Genomic DNA, 25703 nt, shown 5'->3' on the forward strand with positions numbered 1-25703 from the left:
CTGGCTGGCTAGCAAGGTCTAGGGATCTTCCTGTCTCCAAACTGTAACAGCATCTTCCTTTAAATTCTATTATTAGTAGTATTACTATTATATTTGTATAGTGTGTGTGTTTCACACGTATGTGCAGCTCCCACCGTCTTTGATTACGAAGTCACAAATGGTCAGGCACTTGGGAACTTAGATCTTTAATGCCTCTACAAACCTGTCAGCACCATCAGTGAGCTGTTTGATATTGGGCAAATCAATTTGTCCTTTCCTGTCTGGTTTTCTCTTCTTTGAAGTGAATGAGTTCAGCCAGGTTACCCGGAGAAGTAGCCTGCCCCACATGCAATTGCTCTATACGTTTACCTCTTCCTGGACCTTTCCCGAGTAACAGTAACTTGTGATTTTCCTCAGAACCTATGTTTATTGAATCTTCTATTCTGGATCGGGCATCCTCCTAGATATAATCAAATTTAAGAGGAACTTAACTGATACACTGAAGAACCTTGAAATCACTCTGCAAGCTTCAACCAGTGAATCCTGCCAGCATCACGGTGTCAGCAAGCTGAACAGTTTTCAAAGGTCAGCTCTCCTCGGGAGTCTGACTTGTTTTAGTAAAGTCATTGAAAACCCAGAGCCATGGATTTTCCTGTCTCGGCGGCTTTCTCTGCATCTGATTTCTTTCTCACTGTTGTTGTGCCTTAGAGGTTACCGACATGCTAACATATTTTTCTAGCTCCTCGTTTACAGAGAATTACAAGTATGAACTATGAATCTTGCTAATATTAGATGCTGGATAAGTACTAAATTACCATGCTGCATGTACTCACATGGAAAAATATCAATGACTTTAGGTACTTCACCGCAATTTCAGTTTCATCAATTTATCAATCCAAGAGAAACATACTTCAGGCATACATTTTCTGTCATTTATAAATTTTGAACCTCACTAACAGAAGCCAGTAATTTCTATTTCATCCTGATTACTTAAGCCTTTTTCTAGGTTCTTGGTTTAGAAAGAAAGTACTTCTGAGGCACATTTGGTTGGTTGTTCTCACTATCAACAAACAGGAATTCCAGCACACAGGTCAAAATAAGAGCACTATTTGGCTATAAACTAAATTAATTGATGCCTTAGGTACTGAAAGAGAAAGCAGGCCATCTAATGCTTGAAACAGACCCTTCTAGAACAAAATGCCTCATTTTCTGGTGGGAGTCTGTCAACTTACAGATTTTTAATGAAAACATAAGCAGTTCATCTTGTACTCTGAAGACTGGCTAAGCTGTCTGTCACAGATTAGAAATGGGAAAAAAAAGTTGAACAGAGAAATCAAAATGCTCATTCCCATTTTCCTGAGGTAACGGCATTGCATCGTCCAAGGAAGTTCAGTTTGCCTAAACTGGCACTGGAGAAGAGGCTGTGAGCCTAACTTGCTCCTCTGGTTCCTAACCAGAGCACCCCTTCTGCAGCACCCTCCTTCCCCCTCACCGTTCTCTTGCTTTATCCAACTGTACTATGATCACATGCCCATCCCAAGACCAAACTTGTAGACAAAGTAGTGTAGCCGGCTTTCTTGGACAGCCAGCCCCAAATCATGACATGGAGACTTATTATTATTTATGAATGCTCAGCCTTAGCTTAGGCTTGTTTCTAGCTAGCCTTTTTTTTTTAACTTAAATTAACCCAATTCTATGACTCTATGTGCTGCCCTGAGGTTTGTTTACCTCATCTGTGTACTCTCCATCCTGCTTTCCTGCTTCTTCTGTGTCTGGCTGCTACCCCCAACTCTTTTCTCTCTCTGCTACCAGCCAGGCCTATCACTCCTCTGCCTAGTTATTGGCTGTTCAGCTTTATATTAGGCCAATCAGGTGCCTTAGGCAGGCAAGGTGAAACAGCAACACATCTTTTTTTTTTTAAGATTTATTTATTTATTATATATACAGCATGTATGACTGCAGGCCAGAAGAGGGCACCAGATCTCATTACAGATGGTTGTGAGCCACCATGTGGTTGCTGGGAATTGAACTCAGGACCTCTGGAAAAGCAGTCAGTGCTCTTAACCTCTGATCCATCACTCCAGCCTCAACACATCTTTATGTAGTTAAACAAATGCAGCATAAACAAAAGCAACACACCTTTACATTATGAAACAAATGCAACATAAACAAATGCAACACATCTTTACATAGTTAAACAAATATTCTATTCCACAGCAGAGTAGAGGTTGAAAGTGGTATATTCTCAGTTGATTACTATTGTGTCCATCTGAAACCTTCCAGAATGGCATGAAGTAATAAAACATGTCAGAGAAAACATCTGAATTCCTTTTCACACACAGACCCCCAGGATTTTATGCTGTTATTGAGTGGTTGAATGATTGAATAATAGACTCTGTGCTCAAGTGCATGACAGTGGACAAGTAGACGCCAGCTGTGCTATAGATAGTTGCTAAAGCCATGGACTTTGGAGACACATGTGAGGGCTTCTACATGCTAGTTATTTGTACTTGAGTGGGTTAGTTCGTTTTTTTCTGTATCTATTTTTGTATCTGTAAAATAGTACTTTCATCAGAGAGTACTTACAAAATTAAATGAAGCGATATGTGTAAAGGGCTTGGAATTGTGTCAGGACCATAGTAAATGTCTTTTTAGTCGTTGTCGATGGAGATTTTAATCCCCTTTCAATGTTCCCAAACAATCACCATTTGTCATGTATTTGATGTATTTGTGCAGAAAGAAGGAACTCATTGCTTCCTAAAGTGAACTACTTATTTTCTAAATACAAGAATATTGGTTTTTTTTAAATAATAAACCAAATTTGTTTTCTAATTGCCCCTGTTCACTAACCTGAGGCCTACCTTAAAGAATTTAATTGGTGTCTGAATACACTTGTTTCCTGTCCATTTTCTCCAACAAAGCATTGCCCTTTCCTGTAATCATGTGTTTATGACATGGATGAGTATTTAATAGCTCTTTGTCTTTGGTCTCAGAGATCAGAAAGATGGGTTGGAAAGCAGGAATCATGCTTCCTTTTTTCCGAGGCCCTTATTAGCTTGGGGTATTGCTTAGTGCCTCCACCTGACTGCCTCGAATAACACTCAAGTCAATTTTGTATGTCTGTCCCTAAATTAAGTCTCATCAACCCTTCCTAGGCACAAGCAACTTTTCCCTTTTGTTTCTATTTGTAGGATAGTAGAGACAGTAACTAGAAACTTTATAATTGTTCCTATTAAACTTCATGTTGAAGCCAGCCAGTTACCAAAGTTTGTCCAACTATTTCTAGATTTTGATCCTATCAGTCTTTGGTTCATTACATATCACAACAGCTTTTTTCCTTTGGCTAGTCAATAATACTAGCTGTCAAATACATGGGGATGGCCGAATGTTAGGGAACCTAAGACCCTACTTTTATTGCCGTTCTCAAAATAATAAACCTAAAGTATGTCTTAGCTGCTCCGTTTGTTTACATCAAAAACTTTATTTTAAGAAGTGCCAAGAATATTAAAATTATGTCTGTCACCAAAACTGTAAATACTCTTCTATAATATTAAAAAGCAAATGGAGATTTTTTTAAACCTACTTAAAAGGCAATAAGAACAAGCAAAAGCCGTAAATCTAACCTAAAAGAAACAGTAAGTTCATTGAGATTATAGAAAAATATGAAATAAAACTTTGACCCTTATTCTTTTACTTCTTCAATGCCTACTCCTCATGAGCAGTTCCTGGCCTAAGAACTGTCTCTTTGCCCACAAAGTGCTATTCTGTTCTGCAGTGATCTGGCTATGAAGTTTCCTCCGTGCTCCCACACAAAAGACCTATGTGTTAAGAGCTTGATTGCCAGATGGTGAGCATTTGAAAAGTGCCTGGATTATAAGGATTCTATCTTCCTCAACAGATTAATCCACTGATGAATTTGTACCTTAGTGGTGCATTATTAAGAGGGGAGCCTGCTTGGAAAAAGTAAGTCACTGTGTCTTTAAAAGAGGTACCTTGTCCCTGACTGGCTCTTGTTGGTATCACTCTGTCTCCTATATGACATTGCACTTTACCTCACCATACAAGCACCTGGAAGCGGCAGAACCAAGCACCCACAAAGTGAAACCTCTGTAGTCCTGAGTCTACAGAAATCCTTCCTCCCTTAACCCATGTTTTCACGTTTGGTCACAATGACATAGAAGTGGCTAAAGTATCCTGCTTGCATCTTTCTCAATGAGTCGAGACATCATCATTTGCTTGCATTCTTAAACTCATGAACTCAGGCTGGTGAGATAGCTCAGTGTGTAAAGGCACTTGTTTCCAAAGCCTGATACCCCGATTTCAAGAAATACGTAAAAATGTTTATTAAACAATTTAATAAGCACTGATACAAGACCGATCATTACACTGGATTACAGCGTAAATGTAAGAATTGTGACACTCTTTCCCATTACCCAAAGCTCAGAGACTATCTCAGAAGAAGTCAGAAGGAACGTAAGAGCAGGAGGTTGGGAGAGAGTGCTGTGAACAGTTCTTCTGGGTGTGGTTCATCTGGGGCATTCATGAACTCACTAGCGCTGTGGTTACCTGCACAAGGCTTACACGAGATTTGGCTTGTTGACATTTCATTATTAAGGAGGGGAGGCTTAATGAGACCCTGTCCCTTCATGAGGGACTACTGACAGCTCACAGTGGCTGGAGGAAGAGACGACACTTTCTTTAGGGACTGGCAAGGTTCCTGTGCTTCAGTAAAGAATTTCCCACTCGTTTTCATTCAGGTGATCCTGGTGAGACACACACAGAACAAAGACATGAAGGTAGGAGATGGACTTCTTAGGAGGAAGAGGGTTTTAGTAGGACGGGGACCATGAAACAGGCTAATGACTCGTTACAAGGACATACATGTATGAAAGTGGCCAAGAATAAAAAAAAAAAAAACATATATTTTTGAAGAATTGTAACAAGTAAAGTTAGTTCTCTACCTAGCTACCCTCCTCATATTCACCATCCATTCACACTGGCCCCAAATTCTGCTGAATGTGGATACTGGAAGGATCGCTGTCACTTGGGACACTCCAAGTCCAAATTCTCGATTCATTCGCCCTAGAGAGACAAAGGGCAGTTAAGAGACAAAGAAAAACAGGAGACAGAGAGGGCCGGAATGAAGGGGGAAAGACAAAGGACTGCCTCTGGATTGAGTGGAGACAGATGTGGAAAATGGCGGTTTATAAAGGTCAAGAGGGAAAACCCGTGTTAGGACTGTTAGGACGAGGTGGTTTTTGTTAATTAGATGAGCCAAAGGGGACTTACGATGGCTGGACTTCAATACTTTGACAGCTGGACCTTGGTAGTCAGCCTTGGGAGGAGGAAGTGGCCAAATAAGGGAACAGACCTTGGTGGCTAGCTTTAGGAACGTAATCTAACAGTTTTTAGCAAGGCAGAGGGGGTGGGGAGATGGGCAAGGCCTGCCAGAGCCATGTTTGCCACGCTTGGGCAGGTTAGAGTCCCTTCAGATATTAAACATATGTATCACCACTAAGAAATAAATATTTGGCATAAATTTATAGGAAGTTGTAAACTCCCATGATCAGCAACTCTGTACATAGTTTATAGAAGTTGGAGAAGGTTTTTTTTTTCTTGGTTTTTCATACTAAAAGAGTATCATTCATCTCTTCAGATACTACCAGCTTTTTGCTTTGTGATGGTAATTTACACCCCAGGGTCAGTCCTACTGTGGCCATAGACCAACAAAATCTTAGCGCTTTCGCCTATCAACAAGCAGAGGCAAGAAAGATGTTTCTACTCCCAGAAACCCCATGCCAGGAGCATTGATCTTCCAGGCGCCCGGTGTGCTAACCTAGGTGAAATGTCTCAGTTAAGCATCTACTCCTATTCCACATAGCTGCCTAACTTCTCGGCTGGATTCACAGGTATCTGAGTCTCCCTGAATCACAGCAGTTAACCAAGCTGAATCTTAGCAGTTAACAAACAGAACTTACCTTTTGCTTTCTCGGAGCTAGAGGGAAAGAATAGCTACAGAGGATTCTTCATGGGGAGACCTTGCACACAGACTTACATTGAGAGCCCTCCCACCCCACGGGAGCTGCTGCTTTGGTTAGCCGACATCTTGGCCATTTGTCTGCCTGAGTCGGAACCTAAGTTTTGCCCGCATCCTAACTTGGGGTTGACACCCATTTTCCCCGCCACCCATGAGAGAAAATGTTCCTTCCTCTCCTACTGGACTTTCTCTGAGAGGTTAAAAAGGTAGAATGGGGGCCAGGAAAGGACAGAGGAGTCAATAAGGGCTACAGGTGAAATACCCAGTTACCTTGCCGAGAGTCTGAACTAGTCAATGGTGTCATAGGCTTTTAATTTCACTCACTTACACATAACTTCTTTAAAAAGCATCTCTAACTTAGCCTCTATACCATGGTCTCAGAAGCCTCTCTCAACTCCCCACCTGGTTGAGGCCAATATTCCAGGAATAGCCAGTTTTTTCAGAAGTTTGGGTCTCAGCCAAACTCAATGGCCAAAGTAAATAATAGAGGGAAGGGCACAGGATGGAGAGAACAAAAAAATGAGAGTTATTTCCCAGTCAATATGGGAGCACCACTTTTCCAAAAAGCTGTGCTTCTAAAAGCTTGCTTCACTACCGTAAATTCTTAAGGAGTAAATTCCCTCACACCAATACTATCTTAAGTTTTTGATATTTCATTTCGTTGTACTTACATTGTTAGATTTTAATTTTTCCGTTGCACAAAAGCATGTTTAATGGCCGATATTTCATCAGTAAGATTGTTATAAGTACATAGTGCTGAAAAAAAAAAACGCTTCACTGTGTATTTTATGGAGAACAGTTTTAATTACATGCTTATTCAGCACTTTAGAAACTTAAAAAAATATTTTTAGAGAATATGCAATTATTCACCATATACAGCATTCCCTCCAATATGTTTAATTTGTAATTTCAGAGATGATAGTGCTTTAAAGCAGCAAAGAAACTAGACCATGAATCAGAAAGTGTAAATTTTAGCTTCTGTTAACTGGAATTCTGGGGGATGTCTTCACAGACTTCTTAACTCAGCGGGGAGACTGCCTACTGGATCCAGTCTTGTTCCAGCTCCTGGACTTGCTGTGGGAGAGCATAATGCAGGAAGTGTGAACTTGTGCTTGGGTTCGGATCCCTCAGAGAGGCTGTTGCTTTCTAACATTGTGACCCTGAGCACTCATCCTCCACCGTTTACTCATCTGTAATAAAAGGGAAATGGAACAGAAGGTGTCTACATTTCCAGCTCTAAAATTTTATAACAAAGAAAAATGTCCAAATGTTGCTGCCTTCCATTTGCATGTAAAATGCACAGCTTAGTTCCACGTGGCCTGAGAGAAACGCCCTCCTGGTGTGCTGGAACATGTGTTCATCTGTATAAACAGTGACCTATATCTCAAAACAGAAATTATGTCTAAAGAATCTTCTTTGCCTCATCTTTCTTACCAGTATCTACGGTCACACTCTGTAATCTTAAGATATACCCTATTTTACTCACTAGGCTTCATCCAAATGGCCTCTGTAAGTCAGAAAGCAAAGAAAAATATGCTCAAATTTGGTTTTTGCCTGTTATTTATAAATGCAGTGACCTGGGGTCAAATGTGACTCAAAAACTAAAATGATATTTTCCAAATAAGCTTACTTTTAAAACTTTTTACATGAAAAATACTTCTTCCCAAAAAAAACCTCATGTTTATAATTTCTAAAATTTTTTTTAGTGCCTTAACTATTCAGGTAAAATATCATTTCTTCAAAAGGAAGTCAGAGTTATAGTCATGGGTGGTTTCAGAACATTTTCTGGTAGTTTTTGCTTCATTTCAATATCTTGCCATGATTGGCTGTTGATAGCTACAAATAAGGAAGTCTTCAAGTCTGGGGATTTTTCAGTGGAAGTCCCCAGTTCAACATAAGGGAGAGCTCAGGACAGTTCGGGCAGCATTTGTGGAGACTGTGCAAACAGCTTCCAGAATGTGTACCTGCCTACATCTTTAAAGAAGAGCAGTCTATGAAGGGAGACCTGTAACCTGGAAACAAGGTAATCAAATCTTACTAATTCCTATTAATTCCTAGCATAGCAAGGTGGATGGGATGCCTTACGTCTGGCAAGATCAGTTCCACTTTTGTACCAGCCAGCTAAGCAGCTCCTGACACGAGTCAGGAATGCCTCTGTCATCACTGTTACAGTTAGAAATCTGGCCTTTAAAAAAGCCATGACCGAAGGAAAATTGAAAACACTGTGACCCTTTTTCTTTTCCCCTAACTTTTAAGATAGAATATTTTTATGACTTTAATTGAAATGAATTTTAGAAGTTTGTATCTGATATGTAAGCCTTCTCAAGAAGTGATTTTTTTTTTATACCAAAAGACTAAGAGATATTTGGTCTAAGTTAGCTTACTAAATTGAAAGTAAATTAAAAGTATGTGTAGCCATACCTTTTGCTTATATTTAAAAAAAAATGAACATCCTGTCTTCCCCCCTACCCCAGACGGGGTTTCTCTGTGTAGCCCATCCTATCTTTCTATGTATTGAGACTTCGGTAAACATTGGGAGTCTTTTGCATTATACACTGTAGATATAAATAGTAGAATATGTTCCAAGTCAGTTTGCTTTGTCTCCAACATGATCAAATGCGTCTATTCAAATATTAAATTAACTTACCTTTATTCTCATAAGAAATATATGATGATGAATATTTTATGACATCAGTTATTAGCCTTATAAGGGTTTCTAATTATAGTAATCAGGTCTTACTTTGTTATCAAAAAAAAAACCCTTTCATTTTCATCACCACAATTAATATTGAAGATTATATAATATGATTTTCTTAAGGATAACTCTAGATTAAATATCAAGAACTATTATCAGTATTGTCATATGAATAGTTTTTAGACACTCAGTGAGAGTGTCTGCTAGAGGAAAATGATTGCATATTTTCAATGGGACTTGTTCAGGGCATAGTGAGACAAGGTTTAAATACAAATTGATATCAGTTCATTTTCCCTGGCTTTTTATCACCACTGTCTTCTTTCCATATTCAAACTATGTTTGGGATGCTTAACTCAAGCTGCAGTAGGATGGGGAAAAAAGAAAACGACTTCATCCAAGTCACAGAATAATCACGTCATTCTTGGAAACTATCTCCTTGCTCACTCACCCACTGCCATCTCTTTGGTCCCCCCAAAGAATACAGTTTCATGTGTAAGCACATAGCTAACACCCTAGTCTGACTCTGGAATATGAAACTGTATGTCAACTCATTGTGCCTAAAATGTATGCCCAGAAGCCAACGGGGGTTCTAGAGCAATGTCCAATTATTTCTCTTAAACATTTCTTATTATGGCTAACAGGATGACTCAAAACAACTCTGTTAAATTCCCCTGGGGAAAAAAATCTGGTTGGAATTTTAGAAAACGTGTGCACTAACTTAAGGGAAATGATTGTGTGTGTAGTATAAAACCTTGTCCTTGAACATCCTGTCTTCCCCCACCCCCACCCCAGACGGGGTTTCTCTGTGTCGTTTTGGAGCTGCCCTGGATCTCGATCTGTAGCCCAGGCTGGCCTCAAACTCACAGAGATCTGCCTGGCTCTGCCTCCAGAATATTAGGATTAAAGGCATGCGCCACCACGGCCCATCCTATCTTTCTATGCATTGAGACTTCAGTAAACATTGGGAGTCTTTTGAATTATACACTGTAGATATAAATAGTAGAACATGTTCCAAGTCAGTTTGCTTTGTCTCCTTCTTATGTGCACAGTAGGGGAATTATCCATATAAGAATATTCTTCCTGGTATGTTTTAACTATTGCTAACACCTTTATTTCATAATTCTATCTAGTCATTTTATCCATCTCTTATTTTTTCTAAATCACATAATTTACATGTGATTTCTAGATCAAAAAGGATACTTGGACATGCTTTCTCCTTCTTGTTTTCTCACCATACCAGCTAGAATTTCTGGATCAGGGCTTCATAACAGAGGAGAGAGCAGTCGACTGTTAAATTTCTGCTCTCAGGGGAATTTCCCTAGTGGTTAATATGAAGATTGAGATTGGCTGTTGGTTTGAAGGAAATGCTTTTATAATCAAAATAATAATTATTATCAATATCTGGCTTATTAAGGGTGCATTCAATAAAAAAAATATAATTTTTAAATAATATTCCATGTCTTTGGTAACATCAGAGACAACTATCTGATTTTAGGATTTCTAATGAGGCAAGGATCTGCTTTTTTAAAAGACTTAGCAGAAATCAGGTTGCTGCTGTGCATGTTTCTGTGACAGAGCTGAATTATAATTAGAAACTGTGCTTTGTTATTTCTCAGATTAAAATAATAAATTGGTTGATCAAACCAAACCAAGCCTACACATTTCCTTTTTCTCTTCAATCCACATGCTTAGACGCCTCTCTTCTATCATTTTGGCTTCACAATTCAGTTCACAGCTCAAACTAACAGAAAAGAATGAAAACAATGTGGTTCTAAGCCAAGGAACCCTATCCAGGCAGAGCAACCGGATCTGTAAACAAAGCAGCTGTTCATATGGTTCTTGCAAACAGCTTTCGAAAGTCACATCCAAAGAGGGGATGCAAAATGTGTGTCCAAATTGATTATCTCATGTCTAGTTTACATTAAGAAAATATGTACTGGAAAGCACATGTTTGTGAATTACTGAGAATTCTCACATTCATATTCATAAGACATTAAATTTATCTATATTTTCATTTTATGGAACCTATCAGTGATGAGTTTCTATACTAAAGTTTACTTTCAGAAAGTAAAACGAGAAAAAAATGCCCAAACGCTCCATATTCTAACAAGTTTCACGCACGTGATCTGTTCCTTGAAATGTCTAAGGAATCAATCCACAACCTGGACCTTTACAACCTTTTCTAGTGTCTTCTATTGTTTTTGATCTTGCTGGGTTTTTTTATACTGTTCAGGTTTCGTTTGAAGACAATTCTTTTGAAAAGTAACCTTTAATTGAATTTTTTTTTTTTTTGTTTTGTTTTTTGTTTTTCGAGACAGAGTTAGTTCTGTTCCTGGAACTCACTCTGTAGCCCAGGCTGGCCTCAAACTCACAGAGATCTGCCTGCCTCTGCCTCCCGAGTGCTGGGATACAATGTATTTTGATCATGGTTCCCCTCCCCCAAGTCTTCCCAGATCCTCTCCACTTCTCTATTCACCTAACCTTGCGTTCTTTTCTCTACCTCTCTCTAAAACAAACAAAAACAAAAACCCAAGAAACACACACACAACCCCCCACACACACACACAAATGGAAATCAAAACAAACAATAAAAAGACCAATAAAACAAAAGAATGTCCAAACAAAGCAAAAGGATACAAAAAGTCTACAAAAATACTATTGAGTTTGTTTTGTTACTAAACCCAGTGAGACCTCATTGGAGAAAACTGATTTTTCTTTTGCAATGGATATCAGTTAGAGATAGCTTCTTGGTTAGGAGTGGGAGCTGGTGTCCACTTCCTCCTCTCAGGGCTGGGAGTCTGTCTGGCTTGAACCTGTGCAGGCTTTTGAAAACAATTATTTTTAAAACAATTCTTCTGATCAATTTTTTCAAATGTATTGACAAACATGATATTATCCTACATTTTTTTTCCATTTCTGTAACCGTTCTTAGTGTTCATTTTGTTTATATTTTCTCTCTCTTTTTTCTTTTTATTTCTTTCTTTTTTATTTATTTAACTTTATTTTATGTGCATTGGTGTGAGAGTGTCAGATCCCCTGGAACTGGAGTTACAGGCAGTTGTGAGCTGCCATGTGGATGCTGGGAATTGAACCCGGGTCCTCTGGAAGAGCAATCGGTGCTCTTAACCTCTGAGGCATTTCTCCAGCCCCTCTTTTTTATTGATTGGTCATATCACAGAACTAATTTCTGTGACATTTTATACTTACCGTTATAAAAAAATATCTTTTGGTTTTATCTTTGATAATATTTTCTTGATATCTTAAACATTATTTTACTTTCCTCAGTTCCTGATTGAGTATGTTTAGTTATGTATTTTTAAGCCTTTATTGTTTTCTAATAATTTTTTTGGGGGGGGGTTTTCAAGACAGGGTTTCTCTGTGTAGCTTTGCGCCTTTCCTGGAACTCGCTTGGTAGCCCAGGCTGGCCTTGAACTCACAGAGATCCGCCTGCCTCTGCCTCCCGAGTGCTGGGATTAAAGGCGTGCGCCACCACTGCCTGGCTTGTTTTCTAATAATTTAAGGCTAGGGATCTTTTAACTATATCTAATAACTTTATATGTCACTTTCATGTTAGCCTAATTTCACAGTATCAAGAGGGCTATTTTGGTTTGACTTTGGAGGTCTGCATTGGGTGGACGTGGGGCACACTGAGGATTGACCTTACACAAGCTCAGTAAGTACTTTACCTTACAGTTTTTAATTTCAGTTTTATTTTCTTTTTAATCATAAAGTGATTTAAGTCAGTCAAATTATTTTAGAATAATTTTAGATTTAGAAAAAAAAGTTAAGGGGCTGGGGATTTTAGCTCAGTGGTAGAGCGCTTGCCTAGCAAGCACAAGGCCCTGGGTTCAGTCCTCAGCTCTGAAAAGAAAGAAAGAAAGAAAGAAAGAAAGAAAGAAAGGAAGGAAGGAAGAAAGAAAGAAAGAAAAAAAAGTTAAGCAGGAACTATAAACTCCTGTATATCATCCTACTTCTTCCCTTCAAGTCGGTGTCCTGTTAGTGATATCTGTATTAGAGCGGTTATAACTAATGCAGATCTTTTTATTTTATTGAGTCTTTAAAATTTTTTATTATTTATTTTACTTATCTCTCTTCTAATCTCTGTTCATCCCTTTCCCCTGATAATTTGTTTCTCTTTTTCTAGTTCTTTGAAGTATACAGGGTCTTACTTTATCCCACCTACCTCTGACTTTCTCTGTCAGTGGAATTACAGGAGCCCCACCACCATGCCCTACTTATTTGTTTACCTGGGTTCAGGAGATCAAGTTCAGGTTCCTATGCTTGTAAGGAAGTGCTCTCTCCTAGATTCCCCACACCTAGTTTGCTTGCTTGCTTTTCTTTTCTTTTTTGATCACAAATTTTATTTACTGTGTGTGACGATCAGAGACGACTTAGGGAGTATGGTTTTTTTTTCTTCCACCTTGTTTGTGCTTAGGATGGAGCTCAGGTGGTCAGCCTCGTGGGTGAGCGACTTTATGCCCCAAGCTATCACTGCAGGCCCCGGTCTTCTTTCTTAATACCAACATAAACTGGAATTAAGGTCTCACTGAGCACGATTTTTACTATATGAGCTTTCATGTGCTGCAATTTTTGCTTTCAGTCATCTCTAACAAAATCTACTTTCTTTTGTGATTTCCTTTTTGACTCATTAGTAGCTTAAGAATGTGTCGGTTTTCACAGTTTTATGTCTTTTCCAGTTTTCCTTGGATTACTGACTTCTTCATGCCATCTTTGTTGGGGAAGATATTTCAAATGACTTCAGTCTTCTGAAATACATTGAGACTTTGGAGGGGGCAGCTTTTCCTCTGTCCTGGAGAAGTGTCCTTGTCCATTTGCTGAAAGTGTGTGTTCTGCTTCCTGTTGGCACAGTGCTCTGTTTACGTTGGTTTGGCTTAGTTGGCATATAGTAGTATTCCAAGTTGTCTTTTCCCTCTCTGGTCTGTTTTTCTATTCATCATCAAATGTGGCATAACAGAGTCTCCAATGATTATTGTAGTCTATTTCTCTTTCCAACTCTGGAAGTGTTCTCTTTCCAACTCTGGAAGTGTTCTCTTCATTTCCTTTAGGGCCCTCTTTGCTATTTATGTGTATAATTGTTATATCTTCTTGGTGAATGATTCTTTTTGGTGATACAATCTTATGGTATGTCTCCTATACGAGTTTTTTTTTTTTTTTTTTTTTTACTTAAAGCATATTCTGACTAATATTAGTACAGTTACCCATCTCTCTTTTGGTTATTGCATGCAAAAATATTTTTCATCTTTTATTATTATTATTTTGCCATGTGTGTTTGTGTACAATATGTGTGTTTGTGGGGGGGGAGGGTGTGTGTGGGTGTCAGTGTTTCTATTCGTGAATTCATGTGCATGTACATCATGGCACACCTGTGGAGGTCAGAGGACACCCTCGAATGCTAGTGGTTCTCACCTTCCACCTTTGAGAAAGGAGCCCTTGGTTTGGTTTCGTTTTCTTTACCACTGTACACCAGGCTGCTTGGCTGCTGAGCATGCAGGGACTCTGTCTCCATCTCCTATCTCCCCACAAAGGTGCTGGAATAACATATAACTTTACATAGTTCTGGGGATTCAAACTTGGAATTTCATGCTTGCCTGGCAAATTCTTCACCCACTGAGCCAGCTCTGGAGTCCACATCTTTCACTCTCATCTATCTGTGTCTTTTCATCTAAAATAAGTCTCTTCTAGACAGCATGTAGTTTGATTATTTGATTATGCTGGATTGTCCATATTTGGCCAAGCTCTGCTCTCCATCTACTTTTAAAGTGATCACTAATAAGAAAAGACTTCTGCCGTTTACTACTTGATGTATGTATTTCTTATACCATACTTCTTTTTTAAAAATCCAAGCAAAGTAAAAATACCCAGGCTGAACAGTAGGTGACTGATTATGTCACTTGGGAAAAAACAATCCAATGAACATATAAGTAAATGTCCTCAAACATTATATATTTTTTTTTACCATGGCACTACCTTACTCTATAATCACAATAATTCAAGTGACATCGTATTTGAAAATAAAGTCCACCATGCAAGTGAATTTATTAATGACTAGCCAAGTTAAAAAAAATACACCAGTGGTTCTTAATCAAGAGGACAGACAATAAAGGAACCCTACCAGCCCAGGGCAAGGCAAGAAGCTCAATCTGCTCAGGTCTGATACTATTTGCTAGTTTTCACTGAGGAATTTGCTACAATAAATAAAAATAATACCTCTGAATTACTGGAAAAGAAAAAAGTAGGTATTACCTATCAGCAGTCTTATCATGAAATTTAAATATCACCTTAGTGAAAGAAAAAAATCTTTAAAGGAACATCAGTCATTTCCACACATTCATAATAGAAGGCCTATTATGAGTTTTAAATATTACTAAGTATTTGGTTGAGGATCAGTTTAGACAAGGTGACATTAAAAGTTCAAGAGAAAAACTAAGCCATCTTCTAATTTTGCTTTAATGTCAAATTAAATAAAGCAACTTTAAAATTCAATAAAAATGCAGCTAGTCTGTTTTAAGAAGTATTTCCAAAATTCAACCACTGAGCTTCTTTTCAGGAGAAATCATACGTTAGTACTAATTATTCTAACTTAACTTCAGAAGTAAAAACGCACAATCAAACTCACAGCACAGTGATGTAAGATATTTCCTCCTCGGTGTCAAAGAATTGCTTTTACGTTCTTAGATGCCATTCTGTTTCAAAGAGTCACTCAACTCATCTGGTGGCTGGACTGGTCAGCGTCCTTCTCAGTCGCTTCTTGTTTGCGTTGGAGATGTCCTGACATTATTGTCACCTTCCTTAAACTATTCTGTGAATGCAAGCGGGCGACTTTCTGGAATGTTTGTTGTCATCTGCTGCCTGACCCAGCAGCTGACAACGGCTTGGTAAGCATGGTCATTGATGTCATTGATGGGCACTACCTGACTACAGGAGTCCATCTCCTCAAAAGGAGCCCCTATCCCTACTGCTTGAATCATCCTTGTAAGTTTGGTTCACAGACACCATCCCCTCAACTAGCAAGTGCTTCTGCATGCTCTCATAAACCATTGTCCCGTTCCTTGCTTCCTCTGTTACTTCTGCCTTCTGACTCTTTACACTGTTTGAGCCCCTTCTGATTTTTCTCTCATGTATTTTTAAGAGATGTTTTCTTAGGGGTCACATGGAGATTAAAATAATTTAAATTAATATAGACTTAGTTTTAGGAACATCCATAAACTATTCTGTTAGTTTACTCCCTCCTTTATGTCTTCTTGCAAGTTATCTCTATATATCGTATGCTCATGTAGAAAATTAAAAAAGAGAAATTATAAACAAAAACTGAATCATGCTGGAATTTGTACTTATATAGTTGACTGATTTTACTGAAAAACATTGTTTCTTTATATGGTTTCAATTCTAGTGGAATTTTAAAAATTCCATCCTCCATTACTTCCTTTCTTGCTCTTTAGAGCAAGTCTACTAACAACAAATTCTTTCAGCTTTTATTTAACGTCAAAGTGTCTTTATTCTTCTTAGTTTTTGGAGGATAGTTTTGCTGGATATAGAATTCTTTTTGTTGCTGTTTTTGTTTTGTTTTTCAAGACAGGGTTTCTCTATGTTACAGCCCTGGCTGTCCTGGAACTTGCTTTGTAGATCAGGATAGCCTCAAACTCACAGAAATTAACTGCCTCTGCCTCCCGAGTGCTGGGATATAGAATTCTTAGTTGACACTTTTTCTCCTGCATTTTCACTTTGTTGTCAAAGCAAAACTGCTGTTACTCTCTTTTCTAAAAAAAAAAAATTGTTTGTTTTATGTGTATCATTGCTTGACTGCATGCATGTCTATGCGCCATGTGTGTGTCTGGTGTCCTTGGAGGCCAGAAGATGGCACCAGATCGCCTGAAACTGGAGTTACAGACTCCTGGAAATCACCTGACATACTGTTTTGTGCCACCATGCGTTACTGTGGGAAGCCAGCCAGTGGTCTTAACCCCTGAGCCATCTGTCCAGCCACCAAACTGCCATTAATCTTAACAATTGCTTGCAGATAGTATGACACTTCTCTTTTGATATATCTATATATCTATATACATTTGTAATAGAGATATTACATATAGATATAGATAGAAATAGATAATAGATAGCAGGAATCTTAAATGGTCTTATTAATGAAATCAAACCTGAGGCCAGGTATTGGGGTGAATGGTGGAAGATCAGAGAAGCAGAACAAGTCACAGCCACCTCACCTCACCAATTCCTCAGCTGAACCTATTTCCTTAGACTGGAAGCCTCTGTGTCCTCATCCAAATGGCTCTCAGCTGAACTGCTGCTAGAAGCCTGTAGCTGGAGAATTTCTCTCCAGCTCCCACCAAGTTCCACCAGTCCCAAAGCCCACTTATAAAGTAAACACACAGACTCTTACATTATTTAAACTGCTTGGCCATTAGCTCAGGCCTATCATTGTCTAGCTCTTACTCTTATATTTAGCCCATTTTTATTAATCTATACTTTGCCACATGGCTTGTGGCTTACTGGTACCTTACATCTTGCTTGTCCTGGCCGTGGCTCCAGCCTGTCTCCTGCTCCTCCTTCCTGTTCCCTCAATTCTCCTCTCTGTTAGTCCCGCCTATACTTCCTGTCTGGCTACCAGTCAATCAGTGTTTATTTATACAGAGCGATATCCACAGCAGAAGCCTAAAAGCTTAACCAGCCAAATGCTTCTAGTTTCTGGTCTTCATGCCTTATATACCTTTCTGTTTTCTACCATCACTCCCTGGGATTAAAGGCTCACTTTCTGGGATTAAAGGCATGTGTCACCATGCCTGGCTGTTTCCAATGTGGCCTTGAACTCACAGAGATTGGCCTGTGTCTACCTCCTGAGCTAGGATTAAAGGTGTGTGCTACCACTGCCTAACCTCTATGTTTAATATTGTGGCTGTTCTGTCTCTGACCCCAGATAAGTTTATTAGAGTGCACAATATTTTGGGGAACACAATACCACCACATAGATAGATGATAGATAGACTTGTGTAGCTAGACAAGCCAGACTAGCCCCACACTTGCTGTTTCTATCTGGCCTCTGCCTCCACCAGAGATTACAGTTGTGCATCACAGTAACCTGGCTCCTCTTCTTACTGTCTTCATACTTCCGAGAGTCTCATTTTGTCTTGGGCTCTTTCTGTTTTTCCTTGAGAGGTAGGGTGTCATGTAGCCCAGGCAGAACTAGTATCTGAAGAACTTGTATCTGAAGATGACCTTGAACCTTTTATCCTCCTGCCTCTAGCTCCCAAGTGCTGGGATTACAGGTGTGCACTGCCACACATGGCTCATGCCGTGGTGCAGTAAATCACAAGGTCTCACGCATGTGAGGCCAGCACTCTACCAACAGCCTACATACTCAGCCCCAAATAAGGATTTTTTTTTCTTTTTCTTCTGAGATAAAGTTTCATGTAGCTCAGGTTGGTTCAAACTCTCCATGTGCCAAGGTTGATTTTGAATTCCTGATCCTTCTGCCTCCACCTCCTGAGTGCTGGGATACTGTCTAGAGACGTGGAAGTAATACTTATTCCAGGTTTATAGTTTGTATTTTACATTAATGTGATGAGATGACAGAGTGACTCTAGGTGATAAAAAGTCCAGGAACATGCTAACATTAAAATTTGGCAAGAGATAATGTGAGAATAGTTATAAGGTCATTAAGATAATTATGAATTGACAGTGGTTTGAACAAAGGGTGGCAGTGGCGACAGACTGTGACATTGAGGACAGAGAGTATATATGTGCAAAAAATTCTTATTATTTGCCGTGCCTATAAATCACATTCCAAAATGTTCACTGTTTTGTGTTTTCTTTATGCAGCATAATCTTCTCAAAGGCATCCTTTGTTTTGTGCTTACTTATTTTGCATTTTGCTTTGTTTTTTTTTTTGTTTTTTTTTTTTTTTTTTGGTTTTTCAAGACAGGGTTTCTCTGTGCAGTTTTGGTGCCTGTCCTGGATCTCACTCTGTAGACCAGGCTGGCCTCAAACTCACAGAGATCCTCCTGGCTCTGCCTCTGGGATTAAAGTGCTGGAATTAAAGGCATGCACCACCACCACCTGGCTTTTGTTTTGCTTTTTTTGGAGATAGGATCTCACTATATAGCTCTGGCTATCCTAGAATCCACTATAGAGACCAGCCTGACCTTGAATTCACAGAGGTCTGCCTGCCTCTGCCTCCTGAATACCGGGATTAACTGTGTGTGCCACGCCACTCGGCTTGCCTTTACTCATTTGAAGCCTAGTGCAGCCCTTTCTGGTTGGCTGTGTGGATTCCCCTTGGTTCTCACTTTCTATCTGGCTGTTACTAGTTCTTCAGCACAGATCTTGAACTGGGAGACCATATGGACGTGTATAGTTCACAGCTACTTCTGCAGCTTGAAACTGGTATTCATCAACTTTGGTACTATGGGTTGGGCTGAAGTGAGACAGACCCCTTACACAGACTGTCACTTTTCATTATGCAAAGAGTACCTGGCTAAGTAAAACTTATTATTGGTCCTTTAAAATAGAAATCAGATATTAAAAAGTAAGCTCCGACCGAGGCTCAAACTTCCAGCTCTGTCTACCCATTTCCTCTCATTATTGGTTTCACACACTTGGATACAGAGTGTTCAACAATGCACACGCACACACACACATCTTAGAAACACATGTACACTGCATACACATACACACAAAAAATAATTCTACCGACGTTAGTTCAATGCAGTTTTTAAAGTTTTCATAAAGCAGGGATTGTACATTGAGTCTATTTCCCCCCCACACTCTCCCATCCTCCCTTCCTCAGCCCTCTCCCTCCCCATTGCCCCTTTTGTTCTCCTCCACAGTTTCACTTCTACTTTCGCATCACGTAAACATGTGTGTGCGTGTGTGTGTGTGCACATATACATGATTTTATGTATTTATTTTAAGCCTAGGAACTACACATCAAACCTAAAACTAAAAAAATCCACTTTCTTTATCCATTTCTCTGTTGTTGGATACCTTGTTTGGTTCCATAACAGATACTGTGAATAATAGTGCCACAATAAATATTGGCGAGCACATTTCTCTGTGATATATCAACTTGGAGTCCTTCAGGTAAATACCCAGGAATGTTGTAGCTGGGCCACATGTACTTTTGGTTTTCTGAGAAACCTCCATATTGACTTCTGTAGTGACTGGTCTAATTTACATTCCTACCAACAGTGTATAATGATTCCCTTTTGTCCAGTTCTTACCAGCAAGCATTCTGTTTTTGTTTTCTGAAGAGCTGCCATGCTGACTAGGGTAAGATGGAATGTATATATAGTTACAATTTTTATTTCTCTGACAATTGGTGACATTTAGCATTTTTATATGTTTGTTGGCCATTTGTATTTCATCTTTTGGCATATTTATCGACTGGGTTGTTTCCCTGTTTAATTTATTGAGTTCTTTGTATATTCTAAATATGAATCCACTTTCCAATGTACAACTAACAAAGACTTTTCCCCATTCTGTAGGCTATCTCTTTACTTACGTAACATAAGGTCCCATTTGTCAATTGTTAGCCTTATTGCCTGAGCAACTTGAGTCCTGTTGAAAGAAAGTTCTTGCCTGTGTTTAGATCTAGTAGTGTCTCCCCTACATTTTTCTCTAACAGTTTTACAGTTCCAGGTCTTACATTGAAGTCTTTGGTTCTTTGGGAGTTGATTTTTTGGTGCAAGTGAGAGATACGGATCTAGTTTCATTCTTCTACCTAGGGATGTCCACAACACTATGTTTAATCTTCATTAAATATACTATATTTAGTTTCTGATGAAAATCATAGTCATTACAGGAAGAAGAAAATATATGTCACTGTTTTTATTTTAAAAATCATCTATTTTAAATGATTCTATGCCTATCCAAGCTCGTTTCCCATGTACAGTCACTTCTATTCATGGGAATGGAAAAAGAAAAATATGTATTTAAGACATGCTTATTTTTCCTTATTCAAAGTTTGTAGCCCATTCGTATTTCAAACTGCCTATGCATTCAGCCTTATGTTCTGTGTTTATTATTAATCCTATAATTTCAATAAGAATTCCTCAAAGCAGCTTCAAATATACTCGAAATCAATGCTGAATGAGTTAGACTTCATTAAAACTTGAAATTTCTGCTCTTCAAAAGACATGATCAGGTGGCCCTTACATTATCAATGTAAGACCTGGAACTCTAAAACTGTTAAGAGAAAAATGTAGGGGAGACACTACTAGATGCCTTTAACCCCAGTACCCAGGAAACAGAAACAAGCAGATGTCTGTGAGTTCAAGGTCAGCCTGGTTACATAGAGTTTTCCTGGCCATCCAGAAATACAGGGTAAGACCACGTTTAAAAAACAACAGATGATAAGCAAGCATATTTGAAGAAAGTCCACATGGCCAGCCATTCTCCTCCCCCAGAAGCTCCCGATTAAAACAATCAGACAACATTGCCTGTTAGAATGGCCAAAATCTAGAACACTGAGAACACTAAATGCTGGCAAGGGCTGGCAGGGACAGAAACTTCCCTCTTTGGAGTACAAGTAGTTTGGCAGTTTCCTAACAAAATTGGTATGTACTTACCGTCCCTCACATTCCTTCCATTTACCTTAAGCAGCTGATAATTTTTTTTCTCCTAATAAAGACAAGCACATTGTTGTTTATAGCAGTTTTTTCAACTTCAATGCTGAGGATACTGACATTGTACAAGCTTATATATGTGGAGATGAAGGGCATATTGGAAATTTCTAGCCCTTCTTCTCAATTTTGTTTTGTGCCTAAGCCTGCTCTAGAAAAAGCAAAGCATTTAATGTAAGCAGTGCTGTATCACATTTAACATATTACCTATTACAAAAAGAAATCACTTGATCCAAACGTTATACTTGAGAAGTTTCTGCTTGCTAAAAATTTTAATATTTTTATAGAATTCCGTATAACGTGCTTTGATCATATCCCCCTCAACTTCTCCTAGATCCACCCCCTCTCCCAACTTCGTGTCCTTTTTTTTTTTTTCAAGTGATTGCCAAGTCCACTTTGTGTTGTCTATGTGTATTCACCCATAACGGGTCATCCAAAGGAGAATGGGTAACACCTTAAAACTGGCCCCTCCTCCCCTCGATCCACTGTCCAGAGTGCCTCAATTAGTGATACAGGTCTGTGAGCCCCGCTGCTTCAGTGCCAGAGAGTTGATTGGCTTGATTTTGCGCAGATTCTGTGCAGGCCACTACAGCTGATGCTGAGTTTTAAAATTCTTTTAAACTATGCTTTGACTTTTAGAAGTTGCTCCAAATAATCAGGCTCACAGCTGGCACTTGACAAGTGCTTGAATCCTTGGACTTACTGACCTAAATAAACAAAACACCTGTAAGTGCCAGAGGTAGAGGAAAAACGGAGGCAGACAGAACCCGATCCTCTTGTTCTAACAGAGAAAAGATGTTTTCCTCGCTGTGTCCATCTGAGACCTCTCTCTTAGACCATTCAAGCATGTCTGGAAATGGAATAATGAGAAACTTTTAATCCATGGGAAATTTTAAAATAAATTTCTACTCCCATTTACCAACAATTAAATTTTGTTTAGCAAGTACATTCTTTGCAAAGTATTACTAATGGGGGAAACACCAAATTGATGTGTATGTGTAGTATTTCTCAATACACATCATTAAGTGATTCACTTAATTACATTTACATAAGGCTCCGGTGAAAAATGCAGATTCCTGGCCCTTTCCCTACCTCCTCTAAACAGGAATTCCACAATATCTCAAGTTTTTCTGAGTGGTTCTCTAACCTACCTATAGGGTGATATTACTAGTTATTTTTTGGTTTGCTCAAAATTCTAGCTAAGACACTGAAATGACCTTTAAATATAATAAACAATTCCCTCGCTAACAGATGTATTTCCTATGTGGCCTGGCTGGGGTGGAGCTTGGCGAGGGCGGGGCTTTGTGGGCGGGGCCCCGGCGAGAGGCGGGGAGGGGGCGGGCTTTGTGGGCGGAGCCCCGGCGAGAGGCGGGGAGGGGGCGGGGCCTGGCCCTGCGGATGGAAGGTGAAGCGTAAATGACTCGGCGCGCAGCCGCTGCTGCCCTCTGAACTGGAACGGAAAGCAACTTCCGGCTGTAGTCATTCGGCCGGGCACCGGCGACCTGTGGCGTGGGAGAGTGCCGCGGAAACCCTTCACTGTGAGTAAAAACTGAGAGTTCGGGCGTCTGGGTCGGCCGAGCCGGAGGACGCAGGACCGGGGTGTGTGAGCGGGAGGGACGCGCTGCAGCGAGGTGGCCCCGGGGAAGCGGAGCTGCGGCCACAGCGAGTTTACCGGGCACAAGTCCGTGCCCCCGAGCTGACCCTGTGGGGCTTTCCCGGCCCGTGACCTCGGTCGGCTTCGCCACGACGGTCCCCCCCACCGCGGCTGGGTGACCGCCGCCCTCATCGCTGCTTCCAGGGGCGGGAAATGAGCGCGACACGGCCCGCGGTGTTGGCGTGGGGGGACCCCTGGGGGTCCTCGACTTCCCCGCGGGACAGAGGCTGGCTTGCAGAAGCGGCTGCCCTGGCGGTTATGCTCTCGAACACTTACTAGGTTCTTTCTGTGTATCCCGGGAGTTGCACAATCCCCTTCTCTGCTTTCCTGTGGAGTGTCATCAGAGTCTTGTCAATGAGAAGTTGAGTAACTTCCCCACGGGTCCCGGAGAGAATGGGAGGCTTGAGATGCAAAGAGCAGAAGTAGCCACCCATGGGCACTCCAGACGGTCCCCACCGCGGTGTAAGCCGGGTGACAACGAGTTATCCACCAGAAAAGCGGTGATTGTCAAGAAATCCGAACAAGGGGGGAGATGCTGTACCCCAGGGGACTGGGGCTCTCTCACTGTTAGGCAGGCTGCACTGAGTAGCCTTCCTGGGTGTCTTTTCTCTCACAGACGCTTTGGAGAAGTTATCATAAAAGAAGAAATGATGGTATAGAAAGTGAAGTGATGCAGAGTTGAAGGAAAGATAATGCCCTGCTGTTGGCGACTTGGAGCAGGAAAACAAGCACCACTTTCTTGCGAAAAATCGTTTTGTTCTCTTTGAGAGGGACCGTAAACTCTCAAATAATACAGTAGAATGTGAAACCCCACTAAGTCGTTTCCGATCATGTAAGACAAAGCCTTCCACATCTCTTAAAGGCGCATAATCATGTTATTTTACTCCCCTATGAAAATGAGACAATGCATACTGTTCTGTGATCTGCTGTTTTAGTTTTGTTTTTGTTTTTTGTTTCTTTGAGACAGGGTTTCTCTGTGAAACAATCTTGGCTATCTTGGAACTCACTCTGTAGACCAGGCTGGCCTTGAACTCACAGAGATCCGCCTGCCTCTACCTCAGAGTGCCGGGTTCAAAGACATGCCACCACCGCCCAGCAGAGTTTTTTTTTTTTAAATGTATAATAGGTAAAATATTTAGGTGTATTATTGTCACAATGACATTCCTCTAGATATACCATTGTTTACTTTGTTCATTTTTTCCAAGTTTGTTTGTTTTGTTTTTTGGTTGTTTTTGTTGTTGTTGTTTTATCTTTTGTTTTGTTTTGTCTTGGTTTTTGTTTGTTTGTTTGTTTGGTTGGTTTTGGGGGCCTTTTTAAAAAGAGATACAGTTGTTGCCCAACATGGTGGCCCATGCTTTTAGTCCTAGTACTCAGGAAGAAACAGATATAGTAACCCTTCATGATAGATGCCAGGTACTTAAACTATTGTCATTTGGCTTTAAGCACCTATGTTTTGTAAAATACAAGATTACTGTCCTCTCACAAGTTATTGGAATCATTTCCTATGTTATCTGTTTTTAATAATTTACTCATTTAAACATCCAAAATTATTTTTGAATGCTGAAGATAATTTTTCTCGTGAGTGGTGTCATAGTTTTTGTCAACATGCTAAAAACCTAGACACACCTGAAAAGAGAAATTCTCATTTGAGATGCTGCCTCCATCAGATTGGCCTGTGGACATGTCTGTGTGGCATTTTCTAGACTGATCGCTGGTTGATGTGGGAAGCTCTGTCATCCCTGGGCAGGTGGGCTTTATAAGACTTTATAGGAAAGCAAGCTGAGCAAACCAGGGGAAACAAGCTAGGAGGCAGTGCCCCTCCAAAATCTTCGCCCCCAACTTCCTGCTTGAGGTCCTGCCCTAACTCCCCTAAGTAAACCCCTTCGGCGTCCTCAAGTTGCTTTTGGTCATAGTATTTATCATAGCAACAGAAACCAAACTACAAGTGGGTAGCCATTTTTTTCCCCAAAATAATTTCTTACCATCAGTTTCTAAGTGGATGAGATGCTTAGCAAGTAAAGATGCCTGCAACAAAGCCTGACATCTGGGTTCTGTCCTCAGGACCAGCATGGTAGAAGGAGAGACCCAAGTTGTCCTCTGACTTACACACACACACACACACACACACACACACACACACACACATACAGAGTAATAAATGTAAAAAAAATTAATCAGTTTTTTCCCAACTGACTGGAAATTTCTTTTATTTTTTAAAGTAGGGGAATTGGGACACATGAGACTTGTCTGAAAAGAAAAAAGAAAAGCCAGGCATGGTGGCACATGCCTTTAATTCCAGTACTGGGAGGCAGAGGCAGGAGCTCTGTTGAGTTCAAGGCCAGTCTGGTCTCCATAGCCAGTTCCGGGCCAGTCAGGTCTGTATATTCTATCACAGGTTTATGAGGGTTTTTTTTTTTTTAATCTTTTTAAAGATTGGGGATTGAAAAATGTGACACATAGACTACAAAGGTCTGAAAGGCATATTTTTCAGTTGTTTAGAACCAGGTGCTCGTGCCTTTTCTAACACCCCTCAGTTTATTGGAACATCTGTTAAATACTGCACCTAGTTCAAAAGACTGCATTAGCCATCCACCCTAAAGGTAGTCCTGTGTTACCCTTTTCTGAATATAGTTCATAATCTTAATTTTAGAAGACATTTTTCTTACCTAGTCTAATAGCTTCCTCTTT

At 40.0% G+C, this 25703-nt stretch overlaps 1 protein-coding gene across 5 annotated transcripts in view; it reads left to right on the plus strand.

The window, feature by feature from the left end:
* The first annotated feature begins 7920 nt into the window (after nucleotides 1-7920).
* Nucleotides 7921-25703, plus strand: part of Tank (TRAF family member associated NFKB activator) — an 83313-nt gene continuing 65530 nt past the window's right edge. Inside the window, exons 1-2 of one of the 5 annotated variants that reach the window (XM_059260545.1) lie at nucleotides 22738-22899; nucleotides 23632-23847. Coding sequence is in view for 2 of the 5 variants with exons in the window: in XM_059260543.1 (XP_059116526.1) it covers nucleotides 25299-25390 (92 nt within the window). In the remaining 3 variants the exon portion in view is untranslated. Of the gene's footprint in view, nucleotides 8040-22737; nucleotides 22900-23631; nucleotides 23848-25272; nucleotides 25391-25703 lie in introns of those variants that run through there. The other 4 variants (XM_059260547.1, XM_059260544.1, XM_059260543.1 and 1 more) reach the window with 4 other exon arrangements.

This window comes from Peromyscus eremicus, chromosome 4 (assembly GCF_949786415.1).
Source record: "Peromyscus eremicus chromosome 4, PerEre_H2_v1, whole genome shotgun sequence".
Taxonomy (NCBI): domain Eukaryota; kingdom Metazoa; phylum Chordata; class Mammalia; order Rodentia; family Cricetidae; genus Peromyscus; species Peromyscus eremicus.